At 46.4% G+C, this 17,548-nt stretch overlaps 2 protein-coding genes, 1 long non-coding RNA gene and 1 other non-coding gene across 14 annotated transcripts in view; 3 read left to right on the forward strand and 1 right to left on the reverse strand.

Moving 5' to 3' along the window:
• Positions 1-7,765, forward strand: part of NPAS2 (neuronal PAS domain protein 2) — a 198,652-nt gene extending 190,887 nt beyond the window's left edge. For 7 of the 11 annotated variants that reach the window (XM_070475081.1, XM_070475084.1, XM_070475108.1 and 4 more), the window contains one exon: positions 7,053-7,765. In XM_070475081.1, coding sequence (XP_070331182.1) covers positions 7,053-7,398 — 346 coding nt within the window. In that variant the 3' untranslated portion in view covers positions 7,399-7,765. Of the gene's footprint in view, positions 1-4,126; positions 4,290-7,052 lie in introns of all 11 variants that reach the window. The other 4 variants (XM_070475071.1, XM_070475080.1, XM_070475064.1 and 1 more) reach the window with 2 other exon arrangements.
• Positions 1,110-1,181, forward strand: TRNAH-GUG (transfer RNA histidin (anticodon GUG)). Its single transcript has one exon. It is a non-coding gene; the product is annotated as a tRNA-His (tRNA).
• On the reverse strand, positions 7,050-12,109 carry LOC139037769 (uncharacterized). Its single transcript, XR_011490668.1, has 2 exons — positions 10,754-12,109; positions 7,050-9,130 (listed from the first exon to the last, which is right to left on the reverse strand). It is a non-coding gene; the product is annotated as an uncharacterized lncRNA (long non-coding RNA).
• A 63-nt stretch (positions 12,110-12,172) lies between these two features.
• RPL31 (ribosomal protein L31) lies at positions 12,173-17,043 on the forward strand. The gene is made up of 5 exons (XM_020908477.2): positions 12,173-12,271; positions 12,678-12,784; positions 15,476-15,601; positions 16,553-16,665; positions 16,973-17,043. Exons 2-5 carry the CDS (start codon positions 12,678-12,680, stop codon positions 17,002-17,004), a joined length of 378 nt encoding a protein of 125 aa, XP_020764136.1. The 5' UTR covers positions 12,173-12,271; the 3' UTR covers positions 17,005-17,043.
• The last annotated feature ends 505 nt before the right edge of the window (positions 17,044-17,548 follow it).

Below are 17,548 nucleotides of genomic sequence, written 5' to 3' on the forward strand. Positions count from 1 at the left end.
ACACAGGTTCCAGAGTTGTGGTACACTGGAGTGGTTTCAGTTCAGTTCAGTCCCTCAGTCGTGTCTGACTCTTTGAGACCCCATGGACTGCAGCATGCCAGGCTTCCCTGTCCATCACCAACTCCTGGAGCTTGCTCAAGCTCATGTCCATTGAGTCAGTGATGCTATCCAACCATCTCATCCTCTGTCATCCCTTTCTCCTCCTGCCTTCAATCTTTCCCAGCATCCAGGTCTTTTCCAATGTGTCAGCCTTTCACATCAGGTGGCCAAAATATTGGAGCTTCAGCTTCAGCATCAGTCCTTCCAATGAATAATCAGGACTAATCTCCTTTAGGATGGACTGGTTGGATCTCCTTGCAGTCCAAGTGACTCTCAAGGGTCTTCTCCAACACCACAGTTCAAAAGCATCAATTCTTCAGCACTCAGCCTTCTTTATGGTCCAACTCTCACCTCTGTACATGACTACTGGAAAAACCATAGCTTTGACTAGATGGACCTTTGTTGGCAAAGTAATGTCTCTACTTTTTAATATGCTGCCTAGGTTGGTCATAGTTTTTCTTCCAAGGAGTAAGCGTCTTTTATTTTCATGACTACAATCACCATCTGCAATGATTTTGGGGCCCAAGAAAATAAAGTCTGTCACTGTTTCCACTGTTTCCCCATCTATTTGCCATGAAGTGATGTGACCAGATGCCATGATCTTAGTTTTCTGAATGTTAAGTTTTAAGCCAGGTTTTTCACTCTTTTCTTTCACCTTCATCAAGAGGCTCTTTAGTACCTCTTTGCTTTCTTCCATAAGGATGGTGTCATCTGCATATCTGAGGTTATTGATATTTCTCCTGGCAATCTTGATTCCAGCTTGTGCTCCATCCAGCCCAGGGTTTCTCATGATGTACTCTGCATATAAATTAAACAAGCAGGGTGACAATATACAGCCTTGACATACTCCTTTCCCAATTTGGAACCAGCCCATCATTTCTTGTCCAGTTCTAACTGTTTCTTCTTGACCTGCATACAGATTTCTCAGGAGGCAGGTCAGGTGGTCTGGTATTCCCATCTGTTTAAGAATGGGAATACTCTTCCACAGTTTGCTGTGATCCACACAGGCTTCCCTGGTGGCTCAGAGGGTAAAGCATCTGCCTGTGATGCAGGAGACCCAGGTTCAATCCCTGGGTCGGGAAGATCCCCTGGAGAAGGAAGTGGCAACCCACTCCAGTATTCTTACTTGGAAAATCCCATGGACAGAGGAGCCAGGTGGGCTACAGTCCACAGGGTCGCAAAGAGTCAGACACGACTGAGCGACTACACTTTCTTTTCTTTACACTTCTTTACACAGTCAAAGGCTTTAGCATAGTCAATGAAGAAGAAAGTGAAAGTGAAAGTCACTCAGTCATGTCCAACTCTTTGCGACCCCATGGACTATACAGTCCATGGAATTCTCTAGGCCAGAATACTGGAATGGGTAGCCTTTCCCTTCTCCAAAGGATCTTCCCAACCCAGGGATCGAACCCAGTCTCCCGCATTGCAGGCAGATTCTTTACCCGATGAAATAGATGTTTTTCTGGAATTCTCTTGCTTTTTCGATGATCCATTGCAGATGTTGGCAATTTGATCTCCAGTTCCTCTGCTTTTTCTAAATGCAGCTTGAACACCTGAAAGTTCACGGTTCACATATTGCTGAAGCCTGGCTTGGAGAATTTTGAGCATTACTTTGCTAGCATGTGAGATGAGTGCAGTTGTGCAGTAGTTTGAGCATTCTTTGGCATTGCCTTTCTTTGGGATTGGAATGAAAACTGACCTTTTCCAGTCCCGTGGCTACTGCTGAGTTTTCCAAATTTGCTGGCATACTGAGTGCAGCACTTTCACAGCATCATCTTTAGGATTTGAAATAGCTCAACTGGAATTCCATCACTTCCACTGGCTTTGTTCATAGTGATGCTTTCTAAGGCCCACTTGACTTCACATTCCAGGATGTCTGGCTCTAGGTGAGTGATGACACCATTGTGATTATCTGGGTCATGAAGATCTTTTTTGTACAGTTCTTCTGTGTATTCTTGCCACCTCTTCTTAATATCTTCTACTTCTGTTAGGTCCATACCATTTGTGTCCTTTATTGAGCCGATCTTCACATGAAATGTTCCCTTAGTATCTCTAATTTTCTTGAAGAGATCTCTAGTCTTCCCATTCTGTTGTTTTCCTCTATGTCTTTGCATTGATCACTGAGGAAGGCTTTCTTATCTCTCCTTGCTATTCTTTGGAACTCTGCATTCAAATGGGAATATCTTTCCTTTTCTCCCTTGCTTTTCACTTCTCTTCTTTTCACAGCTATTTGTAAGTCCTCCTCAGACAGTCATTTTGCCTTTTTGCATTCTTTTTCTTGGGGATGGTCTTGCTCCCTGTCTCCTGTACAGTGTCACAAACCTCCATCCATAGTTCATCAGGCACTCTGTCTATTAGATCTAGTCCCTTAAATCTATTTCTCACTTCCACTGTATAGTCATAAGAGGTTTGATTTAGGTCATACCTGAATGGTCTAGTGGTTTTCCCTACTTTCTTCAATTGGGGCATAGGCTTGGATTATTGTGATACTGAATGGTTTGCCTTGGAAACAAACAGATTATTCTGTCATTTTTGAGGTTATACCCAAGTACTGCATTTCAGACTCTCTTGTTGACTATGAGGGCTACTCCATTTCTTCTAAGGGATTCTTGCCCACAGGAGTAGATATAATGGTCATCTGAATTAAATTCGCTCATTCTATTTTCATTCACTGATTCCTAAAATTTTGATGTTCACTCTTGCCATCACCTGTTTGACCACTTCCAATTTGCCCTGATTCATGGACCTAACATTCCAGGTTCCTATGCAATATTATTCTTTACAGCACCGGACTTTACTTCCATCACCAGTCATATCCATAATGAGGCGTTGTTTTTGCTTTGGCTTCGTCTCTTCATTCTTTCTGGAGTTATTTCTCTACTCTTCTCCAGTAGCATATTGGGCATCTACCAACCTGGAGAGTTCACCTTTCAGTGTCACATCTTTTTGCCTTTTCATCCTGGGTTCATGGGTTTCTCAAGGCAAGAGTACTGAAGTGGTTTGCCATTCCCTTCTCCAGTGGACCACTTTTTGTCAGAACTCTCCACCATGACCTGTCTGTCTTGGGTGGCCCTACACGGCATGGCTCATAGTTTCTTTGAGTTAGACAAGGCTGTGATCCATGTGATCAGTTTGGTTAGTTTTCTGTGATTGTGGCTTTCATTCTGTCTACCCTCTGATGGATGAGACTAAGAGGCTTGTTGAAGCTTCCTGATAGGAGGGACTGGCTGTGGGGGAATCAGGGTCTTGCTCTGATGGGCAAGGCCATGCTCAGTAAATCTTTAGTTCAATTTTCTGTTGATGGGCAGGGCTGGCACTTCAACTGAACCCAAGTTCCTTTCTCTTTGGCTTCCTCCTTTTTCTGATCATTTTCCTTCACACATTTCAGGAACCTGTCTCGGCTCTTAGAGTGCTTAATATGCTCAGTACACACATTAATTCTCTTGGCAAGAATCTTGCCCTAAACTTTGTTTACAATGATGCCAACAGCATGCTGTTGACTGGGTAACGCTGTTGACTCCCCCAGTTTTGCCATGGCAACATTTGTGGGGATTGGTTTGCCCCGTGGCATGTGGTATGACCAGGGACCGAACGTTTGTTTCCTGCATTGGCAGGCAGATTCTTATCCACTGTGCCATCAGGGAAGTCCTCATTTGGTTTTGATTTGCATTTCCCTAATGACTCTTTTCACGTGCTTATTAGCCATTTGTACCTTTTCTTTCCAGGATGTCTACTCAAGCCTTTTGCCCATTTTTTAACCAGGTTATTTGCATTTGTGGTGGTGGTGAGTTGTAGAAACTGTATTTACATACAGCTGGATATCGACCTCTTATTAGATATAGGACTTGCAAAGGTTTTCTGGCAGCTTTTTTTTTGTTTCTGGCAGTGTTTTCACTGCATGGATAGAGTGATGCTCACAAAGTTTTAGCTGTGATGAAGTCCATCTGTTTTTCCTCTTGTCATCCATGTCCTTGATGTCATGTCGATAGTTTTTATAAAGGTCTTTCTTCTGTGTGTCACCAAACAGGTATCCGCAGAGCCAGGCCGTGTTTCAGAACCCGGATGTGCATACCACCAGCAGCGCCTCCACCCCTGTCCTGCTGATGGGGCTGCACCCCAGCTTCCCCACCTCCCAGCCGTCACCCCTGAAGCCTGCACAGGCCCAGCCACAGCCTCCGCACTTTCTTCAGGTGGGGCTGGGCTGCGCCTGGGGAGGGGGAGGCAGGGCCGAGCCCCCAGCCCAGGCCTCATGGGCCCTTCCTTCTGTTCCGGGCTTTCAACGGGGTTCTAGGCGTCAGTATCAAAATAAGCCTCAGACAGATTCATATTTGAAATTTATCATTTCTAAAGTTTATCATGCTCCAAGTTGATAAAGTCTATGTATATACATGTGAGAAACAGAAGCAGTTATTTTGCCTCTTGTGGTTATGCGCTAGGAAGGTCCATTTTTTAAAAAGTAATTTTTATTATGGTGTCTACACTTTCTTAGAGCAAAAATCAGACACTGATTGCCATGTTTGTTGGACTTGTTGGTATGTTTATATGCAGTATCTCATACAAGTGGAAAATTTTATCAAATTTAAAGATTCATCAAACGTCCTTTAAATGAATGAGATAACATTGCATGAATTTGAGGCTTTCCAGGAAAATGTGGGGCATATTTCTTTGTGGTCACTTCTTTTTTTTTTAACGTTTTATTTTACGTTGGAGTATAGCTGATTAACAATGTTGTGATAGTTTCAGATGGGCCGCAAAGGGATTCAGCCATACGTATACATATATCCATTCTTCCCCAACTCCTACCCCCTCCAGGCTGCCACTTAACAATGAGCAGAGTTCCCTGTGCTGTACAGTAGGACCTTGTTGGATATCCATTTTAAATGCAGCCATGTGCACATGTTCATCCTTAACTCCCTAACTATCCCTTCTCTCCCTTCATCCCCCCTGGGGACCATAAGTTCCTTCTCTTTTACGTCTGTGAGTCTGTTTCTATTTTGTAAATAAGTTAATTTATATGATTTCTTTTTAGATTCCACATATAACAGATGTCATACAGTATTTCTCCTTCTCTGACTTACTTCACTCAGTATGACACTCTCTAGGCCCATCCATGTTGCTGCAAATGGCATTATTTCATTCTTTTTAATGGCTGAGTAATATTCCATTGTATATATGTAATCTTGTGGTCACTTCTTACTTTAAGCAAGTGCCACATGCACTGGAAGGAAGGGGTGTGAGCCAGTGGCTGGGGGTTCAGATGGGACAGAAGTATCTGCTCAGGGTCTGGCCTTCCCTCCCACACATGCCCATGTACCCCTTCCTGTCCCAGCTGACCTTGTCCAACGGGGCCTCCTCCACAGCCTCAAGCCCCTACCATAAGGCACAGTGTAGGTTTTGCTCCCCCGCCCCCGCCTGCCCCACTTGGGCATCCTTTAAGCAATAGGTGAATGTGCGGGGTGCCCAAGATGCAGAGTCCTCCTCGAGTTCTAGATTGTAATTGAATTTCAAAGTAGCTAAACCAGCTATGGCATAGTTTTCAGATCTCCCTGACACCACGTCTTAGTGGGAGTTAACGCTGAACCTCAGCTTTGCTCCCTGGTCAGCTTGCAGGACCCTGGAGTGATCTGGGACGGGAATTGATGAGGGGAGAAGCAGGGAGAAGTCAGAGGGAGAGCTGGAGGCCGCCCATCTGTTCCTTCATTGGGAGCCACCAGCGTGCTTGCAGGTGCCTGTTCCACCCAGATGCAGGGCTAAGGATGCAAGGAGCACTCAGGGGCCTTGAGCACAGGGGGACAGGGGACATCACAGAGGGCTGCCAGGTCTGGGTCAGCACCAATGGAGCAGTGGGGCTGGGGGGCCGAGGTCAAAAAAGGCCGAGGAGTGGGGACCGAAACACTCCAAGTGTAGGTGGCTGAGTGTGAGATGTCAGGGGGACAACGTTTCAACAACAGAGGCAGCCTGAGATGAGGCAGAGCGGCAGATGTGTCTTGTGCAGCTTTGGAAACGGTGGACTGGGTTCCTTGGAGGGGAGATTTCATGGCTGGGAATAGTGCGAGGTGAGACTGAAGATTCCAGAGTTAGTGTTTGACCAGCTGAAGTGTGTCAGTTGTTCAGTTGTGTCTGACTCTTTGAGGCTCTGTGGACTGTAGCCCCAACCCCAGGCTCCTCTGTCCATGGGATTTTCTAGGCTTCGAGGATGCTGGACTGGGTTACTATGCCCTTCTCCAGGGGATCTTCCCAACCCAGGTCTCCTGCACTGCAGGTGGACTCTTTACCAGCTGAGGCACCAGGAAAACCCACTGAGTTTCTGAGCTTCAAATTAGGATGCTTCCTGGCAGATGGGAGTATTTGGAAGTGATTCTGGAAATAGGAACCAAGTGAAAAGTATGTGGACTGCAGGCCTTTTTGGATGCTGTGCCAGCAATGATGTACATGTGGTGTCAGGTTCCAGCATCCAATACCACACAGGCTACATGGGGGCTCCTGTGCATGTGTTCAAGAAACCATTTCCTGCAGCCTAGGCCCCTGGCCACTGGACCAGGAGGAACCCCTAGTGCTGGCCTGAGAGCTGGGCTTTCTTTCCCCCAGGTCCCCAGGCGGGGGAGCTGCTATTGCTAAGTCACTTCAGTCGTGTCTGATTCTGTGTGACCCCATAGACGGCCGCCCACCAGGCTCCCCCGTCCTTGGGATTCTCCAGGCAAGAACACAGGAGTGGGTTGCCATTTCCTTCTCCAATGCATGAAAGTAAAAAATGAAAGTGAAGTCGCTCAGTCGTGTCGACTCTTGGCGACCCCACGGACTGCAGCCCACCAGGCTCCTCCCTCCATGGGATTTTCCAGGCAAGAGTACTGGAGTGGGTTAATCTGAGGAGGATTACATCACCACCCCAGCCATTTAGGGAAGGAGTCCCTGAATCCCAGAACCTTCCCTGGAGCTGGTTCCTTTCTTTCCAGGTGCAGGTGCCAACCTCTCTGCACAGTGAGCAACAGGACTCCCTCCTTCTCTCCACCTACTCGCAACAGCCAGGGACCCTGGGCTACCCAACGCCGGGGCCCGCGCGCCCAGCCCGAAGGGTCAGCAGCCTGTCTGAGTCCTCAGGCCTCCAGCAGCCGCCCCGGTAGTGGCCGGGCACCTCGGTTGGGTCACATCAGCTTTAACCAATGGACAGACGAGGGGGCGGGTGGCCAGGGAGTTGGGGAGAAGAGTTTAAAGGACACCCCAACTTCCGTGCACGCCGCATCCATTTCAGAGCTCCTGGGTGGTGACCATGTCCAAGGGCGGTGGCCAGCATGGACATGAGTGAGCAGGGAAGCTGGCCCTGTTTCCCTTTTTCCTGTGCTTCACAGCCACACTCTACAACCATACCCGGACAGACCGACCGCAGTCCCCAGCCGAGCGCATCAGTGCATCACGCGGTTCAGCTTAGAGACAAGCATCTCTGCTGGATCGCCCCTCCCCCCAGCGTGGACCAGTCTCTGCGCCACGTGCGCACGTGCTCATTGGCCTTCACTCTCCTGACCCTCTTTCCTCGGAGAAGCACCCGGTCAGCGATGTCTTGGAAGGAGAGAAGAGATGATTTTTTTTCTCATTATTTTTAGATGATCGTTTCTGTCTTAATTTGCACAGCTGCACAAGGAGATAACTTAGGCACTTTCCTTTTTTTTTTTTTTTTAAAAAATCAGGTTTCCTGATTTCACACGGAGACCCCAGTAACAAAAACAGCCCACCAATCAGATAGCAAAGCTGGACATTATTAACCAGACTGCAGCCCCCCACCTCCCACCCCCCAGCCAAAACCCTAATGGAATGAGATTCTTCTCCTCACACCGTTCTGGTGATTGGCTTTTTTTTTTTCTTCTCCTGAATGTAACACTGGACTGTTTCCTGTTGACTTCCAGCGATTTCAACTACAAAGGTGGACTCAACGCAAAGTACAATCCTGCAGGTGACGTTCTGGGATTCTGACAGGACTCAAGGACTGTGAAGGGGAAGGTCTCACAGGCCAGGCAGGACCCCAGGAAACCCCCCTCCCCCACATGCTGGCCCTCAGAGTGAGGATGCCGCAGCTTTCTACATATCTTTCCTGACCGAGACCCAGGAGTGGATTTTCCTTTTCAAAAATGCACTTTGCTTTTTTTGTATGTTTTGTTGAGATGTTTCTAAAGAGAAGATTTTATGTAATTATAAGACGAAGTGTAGTGAATTGTACAGCCGTTGTAATAAGGACCTATTTCTATATAAAATAAAATTGTATGGATTCTGTGTAAATTATTTTGTATCTGAGACACCAGTCCTTTCCCAAAATATAAAAGGATAAAAGTTTTCTTGTGTATTTCTGTGAGTGGACATTTTGTAATAAATTAACAAATTTGTACAATTTCCTTTTGAGGCAGTTTCTGTACCTTGTTTTTGATGCATTCATACCTCTCGTCAGTAAATTTTTTTAATTTCAACACGTTTCTAAGGATAATCAAAAATGCAGAAAAGGTGGGAGCGAGCAACCAATAATCTGGGTAATGGTCTTAGGTTTTTGAGCTCACATGCATCTCAGCCTGTTGGGATCCTGATCTTTATTTTAAAGATTGTGCCAGAAGAAATCAATGGTTCTTTTAGAAATGATAGCAGAACAAACTGACAAAACCAGAAAAAGTTCCTGGAAACATCTCTAACTTAAGAGACATCGGTAATCCATAGAGATGGCTTTGCCATTATCGACAGAAGCAGTACAGCCCGTAATTAAGCTCACCTGGGCTGGGCTTCCATGGCCTCTTGCTTGCCAGCTCTCACGTATCAGTGATGCGCCCAGGGTTTGTGTGTCTGTGTGGGAGACCTGTGCACACATCACGTGGGTAGGGGAGATACAGCAGACGGCACCCCCTATCCCATGAGGCTTCAGCATGCTGGCGTGAGGGTGCCCTGGCACGCTGAGACAGAATCACTGAGATGGCAATGCTCAGCAGAGCGCTGGCCCAAGAGAACCAAGTTCCTCTCCTTGTTCCATCGCTGGAGCTCCAGGTTTCCACCTGCTTCCCTGTAAAAGAGAGAAAACTCCTCTCCATTCTCTGGCCAGGATCAGTTTTCAGTGGCCTAAGAGGCTGCCAAGCAAATACATCAAAAGGAGTTTTAATTATTCACACAATTGTGATTTGAATTACCTGAAGGAAAGGTAAGTCTAAATATTTTGCATATCTTAGGATCATTTACTCTTTCAAGGAATCCAAAATGGACCCTCTTTTTAAAACAAAAATTCTATGTAACACTAGATTACCTGTTTTGTAATTTAACTGTTTGGTAAATTCAAAGGTTTCCAGATCTGATCTTTCTGTAAAAGAATTTGTATTTTAATTGGCTGTCAGAACTGCATTTCTAAGTAGAACAAGTTTTTAATGGAAACAGCATATTTGTGGTAGGATTTTCCAGCCGGAAGCCATTAGAAGAGGGTGGACTACGTCATGCTGCTGAGTTAATTTAGTATTGCTTAAACTTTACACATGTTCACAGTCTGGGTAAACTCAGAAAACTCTTGTTGAGTAAATTTCTTTAAACCCATATAATGTCAGGGGAAGTTTAATTCTTAAACTTCTGATTCATTTAATTGTGCTGATTAAAAGACTGTTTTGCAAACTTGTCATGACCTTTCTATTTAGAAACTATAAAATCTTGGCTCATGAGAAGTGACTGAAATATGAATTCTGAAATACACCAAGTTTTAGAATATTTTAAACTACATCCACTAAAATGTAATATCTTGTCTCTAATGGCAACTAATGTCCATTAAATTACTTTTTCGGTTGTTTATACCGGCAATAAGGTGAACTGGTCAACTGTGAGATCATGCTAAGCCATGATATGTTGGACTCTGGCTGGAAATTATCTGGTAAAACGTGGGTGTTCGGTAAAAAATTGCTTAAGTTTCTCTCTTCACTTTATGTGAAGCCTGGAGGTTTTAAAGTCAGCCATTAGTAACCAAGACAAACAACTAATTTGGGTCTTCCAGAGTAATGGCATGTGTGGCTTTTTGGATACACATTTATGAACTTCATACAATGCCTATGTGCAGTAGTACAAACAACAGCATACTTCTGTAAGCATGACATGGTTGACTGAATGGCTGAAACACACAGCCTTGTGGTAACTGTGAAGCACCTTTATTTTCCCAGGGGAAAAAACTCATTAGAAAAAAAAAAGGAAAACCTTCTTTAGGATTTTTTGTTTTGTTTTTCTTTTTTCTTTAGGATTTTTGTCTGTCCAGCCAATGTCTAGCTATGGGAGAAGCAGGGTAACCCATCAGCGCATTCAGTAAAATAATACGTGCCTTAAAATATATACTCCAACTTGGATAACCACTTTATACACACTTAAAAAGTTCCTGAATTTAATGTAGTTTAATCCTTGAAAACCACCTGCCGCTCCCAATGTCCCCATCTCTTTCAGTGCGGCCAAGACCCCACCCATCCAGACCAACTGAAAAACTGTATCCTCCATGCTGGTGAGTCCATTTCTGTCAGAGGGGATTTGGGACATGGAAAGATACAGTCACCACTAACTGTACGTCATTTAATGTCCAATTTACTAATTTATGGGGCTTTCCTGGTGGCTCAGACCGTAAAGAATCTGCCTGTCAGATGCCTTGGAGAAGGGAATGGCTACCCACCTCAGTATTCTTGCCGGGAGAATCCCATGAACAGAGGAGCCTGGCGGGCTCTAATACTTTCACTGTAACATTTCCCTTATTAATCATATGCTACTTAAACAACAAATAAATCAATATTTAGGAATTTACCAAAAAAAATCTACCCAGTGATGAAAAGAGATTAGATATTAACACTTGTTACTAAAGTGTTGTCTGATACAGATTTCTTAAAAGTTGTACAAGGACCCACAAAATACAACAAAACTGAGTATCTTTACATCAAAACTAGTTGCAAAATATGACTATCACAGAGCTAACTTGTGTTTTTCTCCAGGCTTATCCTAACACCTCAGTGCTCCAGTTTTTGTTTTTTTCTTTCCTAATTGGAGAATTCTTTATAATTCTCATTATTTTCATTTCCTTTTTTTTAAACTCTTAATTTTATATTGGAGTAGAGCCGATTCAAAGTATTGTGATAGTTTCAGGCAGACAGCAAAGGGATTCAGCCATACATATAAGTGCTCCAGTTTTAACATACTATTCGAGGGTTTCAGTAACTCAACCCTCAAAATTTCTACATCCTTCCTAGGTTGAAAGATTTTACCATGCCCTTGCCCCTCCAAAAGAGAATGCAGTTTCTGATCAGCAGACGGAAGGTCCAGAGTTCTGAACCCGTGGGTTTGGCATGGGGACACCGGACTTGGCCATGAAGTCTGTCAACCTCCTGGCTTCAGGTTCCTCCCTTTTCATTTTCAAGGTACCTATTTTACACCAGGTGTTGGATAAAAGCGCTGCTTCCATTGCTGTTATTGGGTCATTTTGTTGTGAAAGAGCTAAAAACATATTTAAGGTCACGAAATCATAGATTTATCCAATATAATAGACTGCACATAGTATTTTACTCTTTCTAAGGTGATTTAATCAACTACTGTCTCCTAAATTGACATTTCATATAGTCAGTTACAAACTGGCGCTTTTAACTTCGAAACGCTTCTTGTGCAAACCTCTGCTTCTCCTCCCTCGTCGCCCCTAGCCTAGGCCCCTCTGCACCTCTGCAGCTAGCTGATCGCTGCCGCCGGAAAAGGCTCCCGGCTCCCTCCAGGTCGGCAGCCGCGTAGTCATCTCCGGGCTGCCCACCAGGCACACAAGTTCAGGCAATGCTGGCCGAATCACTGAGCGAGTGGGAAAACAGAAGAGCATCTCCTCTCCCTACCCTGGCCCCCTCCACCTGGGGACCAGGATCCCGTTTTCTCTGAAGATTTAAACGCGAAACCGCAAACCCCTCCCCGCCTCGCTCCCGCGCAGGAGGCGGGGACCAGCGACAGAAAGCTGCGAAGGAGAGCGCGACTCCCGAGGTCCCGCTCCCGAGGTCCCGCCCCAGAGGCCTTCACGCCTTTCCCCCCCGGCGCGCGCTGCTCGCGTCACAGCAGCGTCTCTTCCTTTCCCCACCTCCAGGTAACCCGGAAGTTGTACTTGTGAGGCTACTTTCCTTCTCCCACAATCCTTCTCGCTCTTCCTTTCCAACCACGGCCCTGCAGGGTGAGTATGGCTGCTGAGTCTCGCCTGCAGTAATCCGACGCCATCCTCTACCTGGATTGTGCTGACCAGGACTGCAGGCTCTGTCCTGAGCTGACTTGGGACCCCGCGTCCCCGGCGCACGGGAATCTACGCTGCGTTTAAGGACTCCCGGAGTCTCAGAGGGAGAGAAGCCAGGCTTGGGGAAACCCGAGCTGCAGGGGTTTCCGGGGCGGGGGCACCGGACACTTGGGCCGCGCGGGCTAGCCGGCTTGTCTCTACCCATACCTGGGGCTTCAGGGACCTGGCCGGACTTTCTGTCCCCGGAAACCGTAACGAGGGCGGCTGCGTGAGGCCGGGCCGGGAGGGAGGCCTTGACTTAGGTTTGACTCACCTGCCCTGAGCTGCTTTGTCGCCTGGGTTTGTTTAGATGGCTCCCGCAAAGAAGGGCGGCGAGAAGAAGAAGGGCCGGTCCGCCATCAACGAGGTGGTGACAAGAGAATACACCATCAACATTCACAAGCGCATCCATGGAGTGTGAGTACCCCTGCGGCCTGCAGCTGGCCCTGCTGTTGGGGGCTCCCGAAATCACGGTCCGGTGGTCTCTGAGTCTGTCTAGCCTGAAGGCTGGGTGGGCCAGAAATTAGGCTTTAATCCTGCGAAAGCTCAAGTCTGTATTTCCATGGACCCTGTTTAAGGTTTATAGGGTTTAAAAGGTAATGCCTCAGAGGTTGATACCTAGAAACGGGACATAGAACAGCAAGGTTTCTGGGAGAGCCAGCTTGGGGAGATGTGGTAGTTATTAAACCATTCCACTCGTTGCTTTGTCATTGAATAAAACCCTAGCAGGCCTGAAGGTTGTGCGGGAGTGGACGCTGATGTGTCTGGGTCTTTGTAGTCAAGTTCACTAGTTAATTGAAGCCGGACCTGCCAAGAACACGAACGCTGTGATACAGTTTCTTTAGTTCCCTGACCCACACAGATGGGTACTGAAACTGGGAACGTCGTAATGCTGGGAGTGAAACCGTTGTAGAGACCACGAAAGGATGTGTCGGTGGAGTTATTTGCTGGGAGGACACCTGGAGGTTGTGGATTGGTGATACACAGGAATATTGGGGGTGATTTCCAATGTCCCGGTTCTTGGTGGTGGTCTCTGGAGGCTTGGTTGTGGTGCCTTTCTTCTCTTTTCTGCGCATGGTGCTGACCAGTGATACTGGAGACTGCATCTTTTCTTGAATGCTGCTGTTTGGAGTTCTTTTAACAGCAAACATTGCCCTGCAAAAATTTCTTGACTGGCTTGGTCGGTCTCCTATATCTGGACAGCTGACTTTGTGAGGGACATACATGTGGCAGCGACCCCGCTGGGCCTGGCACTTGGGGCCAGGTGTTGACCATGCGTGAGCCAGGGAGTATTGTGTTGGTGGAGTCTTTCAGTTTGGGGCCTGGTGGATTCATGTGGGGAGCACATAAGTCTATCTTGGGCTCTGCGGGTTCAACGGGGAACCAAAAGATCCTACCCACCTAGCTTAGGAGGAGGAGGTAGGCAAGCATCCGGAGGAAAGGGTGAAGAGTAAGTCATAGGCTGATGTTTTACAGGCGCACAGTTAACCAGATCTTAGAATAGAGTGGCTGTGAGCCAGCGCAGGTGGATGAGTTTTTCAGGCATTTTTGTTACAAAAGCCCTAAGTGAAGACCTTCACAGTGATAAATGAATGGGTCGTTTTTAGTTCTTGATGGGCAACAATTGGCAGTTCTTTGTTCATTCTTCATTTTACTCCCTAGGATTCCACATTCTTGTGTTTTTCTTGCCTCTGCAGCTGCTCCTCCTTGATCTATGTTTCTTCTCACATCCCATCCTTGAGTCCAGTACTCAACCCTTCTCTAACTATGCTTAGTAATAGCAACTAGTTTTAGGGCCTCATATTTCCAGCTGCTGCTAAGATGTATACATGTGTTTTTTAATAGGCATTTCAAATTTTACATAACCCTGAACCAAACTCTTTGTGTCCACGCTGCCCACACACACACTTTCCAGTTTCCCTGCAGCCTTCCCTTTTTGTTGGCAAGTGAGCACGTCCTCTTGGGTCTGCCTTCCTCAACCTGACTACACTGGTCCCACCATCAAGGAGTTTCCTTGATGGGCTCCTGGTTCCTTCCTCCACCCCAAACACCTGGACTGCTCCCAGGCCCTCCACTGGCTTCCCATGTTGCCATCTTGAGAGGCCAGAGTTCTGTTCTGATTCTACACGGGTTGGCCACTTACTTAATCATAGCTGGCAAGTATGTGATTCAGGGCAGCAGTTTGAGCTTAGCCTACCACCCCCATAATGCTTTTTCTCACAGGTAGCTGAACAGGCGCCCTCATCTTTGGATCTTGACTTCAATATCTGTGGCCATCTTAACTTTAACATGCAGCCCCCTTCGTTATTCCTCTCCTTTCTCTGTAGGTTTTTTTTTTCTGGATGGTTAAATATTTAAGTGAAGCGAGCTTGTTTGATGGGTAGAGCGGGGAGGAGGGGTGGATATGGTAGCCGACATGGCTCTTTCTGACATTCACAATCTGTTTAACTTTGGGTCTCTGCCCCACTGGAATAGCCTTCACTTAACCAACTGCTTAACCATTTCAGCCAGTAATAGAGTTCAGCTTTCTCACATTTTGTCTTTAACTGAAAGCATGAAATTCAAGGAATCTATGTATCCATATCTAAACAACAGGTTAATAGTGCCTGACACATGCTGAGAAATCCGTAGCACTAATTGTTGCCTTCGTTTTTTGAGAGGAAACCGGTCCATTTCAAGTCCTTTGTCTTTTATCATAGACCAAGTTAATAAGGAACCTGTAAATTCGCGTTGAATGATTGCTGAAAGCTGATGACGTGTTTATGTCATGTGCTTTGTGTTCAAGCATATTCTAACATTCTTTGATTATATATTCTCTCTGGCAGATGGTATCAGAGCTTGAGGGGGTTTTTGCTTTATCAGGAGAGTGTTGACCAGTGTATATATTAGCATCTTTTAAGGATCATAGACAGAGTCCTTGTTCTACACTATTGAAACTAGATTGTGTATAGAAGATTACCATTGTGTAATAGGCAGGCATGACATAGTGGTGAAGAATTGTTCCTGCGTTGTTAGAGGTTTAGTTGAGATTTGTTTTATGAAAACACACTGTATTATGTGTTTTATTTAATTTTGTACTCACTTCATTCACTCACTTTTGAATCTCAGGGGTTTCAAGAAGCGTGCCCCTAGGGCACTCAAAGAAATCCGGAAGTTTGCCATGAAGGAGATGGGAACTCCGGACGTGCGCATCGACACCAGGCTCAACAAAGCCGTCTGGGCCAAAGGAATCAGGTACTCGAGGTGTCTGTGTGAGACAGATTTTAGCATTCCACTCAGCTAATGCACGTGGAGGTATAAGAAGAAAATCGTGTAGCCGTGGCTTGGGGAGTAGGGTAGCATCTGCGGGAAGCCCTTTACCCTGGTGTGAACTAAGGCCTGAAGGAGTCAGCAGGGTGCGGGTCAGGTCAGCGCATCACACACAGAACAGACATGACCTGGGAACAGTGGCTGGTTAAAGTGGAGTAGACAGTGTGTGTGATTGGAGAACAGAGTGAGGATGGGGTGGGCAGCAGACAGACCTTGTAGGTCACAGTGTGGGGTCTGGCTTTCTCTAGACCGAAGGGCTGTGTCCACCGTGGGGGTGGCTATAGCTGTAAAGGACAGTTACGGGGCCAGGGTAGAAGTGGGACCAGCCAGGTGAGTGGTGCTGGCGGGGACTGGAGGGTTTGAGACAAGTGGGGTGGGGGGCGCTGTCTGATCTGGGTAGTCTTTCAACATTGGATTGGATGCAACAACAGGGACTTGAACTTTAGCCCTGCAGTGGGCTGTCATGGCGGGGAGTGTCTAATGAAGGAACTGTTTGTGGGCTCCCTTGAGATGGGGAGGGGGGTGTCCCATGAACTGAGAAGATTGGTGAGCCAGGAGGAGGACTGCGTGTGGGAGGCCGGGACACTGAACATTTAACATGTGCACGTGTTCGCCGAGTGCTGCCTGGGATTTAACATAGCTCTTATAGCCAACATTACACAGGGGGCGCTGACATTTCTGCTGAGGTCACTGCTGTGGCAGTGGGGGCTGCCAGCTGAGACAGGTACATTCCAAGCATGCTCAGTCATTTCAAACTTCTTGAGATCCCATGGACCCCTCTGTCCATGCGATTGTCCAAGCAAGAATACTGGAGTATTGTATTGGGTGCCGTTTCCACCTCCACATCCCAAGACACCTGTGTGTTCTGTTTTTCAGGAATGTCCCATACCGGATCCGTGTGCGGTTGTCCAGAAAACGTAATGAAGACGAAGACTCGCCAAACAAGCTCTACACTCTGGTTACCTACGTGCCCGTCACCACCTTCAAAAGTAAGGTCTACTTCATTTTTTAAATCCTTGGCCCTATTATAACCTGAGTTCATTTGTTCAATAAATACTGTTTACTTGTATCTCTGGATCCTTCCAGTAGGGTTGTACGTTAAGAGGCATAGTCAGTAAACCTTTTTGAAGTTGTGTTATGGTGTGGGAAAATGCAAAAGGATACAGAACGCATTTTTATCTGGGTTGGGAAGGGTATTCAGAATACCTGCCTAAGCCCTTGCAGAAATGGTTCTTGTGTGAGCATGGGATGGGGGCTGTGGGTGTGGAAGGTAACCGGCTATCACTTCTTTTGCAGATCTACAGACAGTCAATGTGGACGAGAACTAATTGCTGATGGTCCAATAAAGTTATTGAACTGCCTTCGCATCTTGATTTTCCTTTTCTAGTTGGAGGTAAAGTAGGCTTGTGTATCTTAGAGCATTTCCCAGCTGCCGTGCCTGGGCCCCCTCTCCCAGGAGTTTTAAGAGACTAAATTGGTAGCTTTTGAGGGTCTTAGATTTAATGAAAGAGATAGTTTGTCATTTTTAGCTCAATTATTTGGTAATCTAACAAGGTGTTTTTACTTCTGGTTTGTGCTCAGTTGTTCAGTCCTGTCTGACTCCTTGCAACCCCACTGGGCTCCTCTGTCCGTGGAATTTTCCAGGCAAGAATACTGGAGTGGGTTGCCGTTTCCATATAGGTAACCTTTCTTAAAAGGACTAACAAACGTTATGTTAAATTTAGCCCGAAACCAAGGTGTTGGAGGGATTATGTTTCATCACTGATGTGGGTTAAATGGCATAAAGAGGTGCCCTTTTGAAACCCTACTGATGATGGTAGTGGGGTTGGAGGCTACCTGGAGTATATGCTGTGAACATCACTGGCGGGGGTT

The sequence above is a fragment of the Odocoileus virginianus genome, chromosome 2 (assembly GCF_023699985.2).
Source record: "Odocoileus virginianus isolate 20LAN1187 ecotype Illinois chromosome 2, Ovbor_1.2, whole genome shotgun sequence".
Taxonomy (NCBI): domain Eukaryota; kingdom Metazoa; phylum Chordata; class Mammalia; order Artiodactyla; family Cervidae; genus Odocoileus; species Odocoileus virginianus.

Bases quoted from the DNA above. Each gene is read 5' to 3' on its own strand.
- RPL31 (XM_020908477.2), top strand. From the start codon at position 12,678: ATGGCTCCCGCAAAGAAGGGCGGCGAGAAGAAGAAGGGCCGGTCCGCC. The intron at 12,785-15,475 runs GTGAGTACCCCT...TTTGAATCTCAG, and splicing joins CACAAGCGCATCCATGGAGT to GGGTTTCAAGAAGCGTGCCC. The intron at 15,602-16,552 runs GTACTCGAGGTG...TCTGTTTTTCAG, and splicing joins GTCTGGGCCAAAGGAATCAG to GAATGTCCCATACCGGATCC.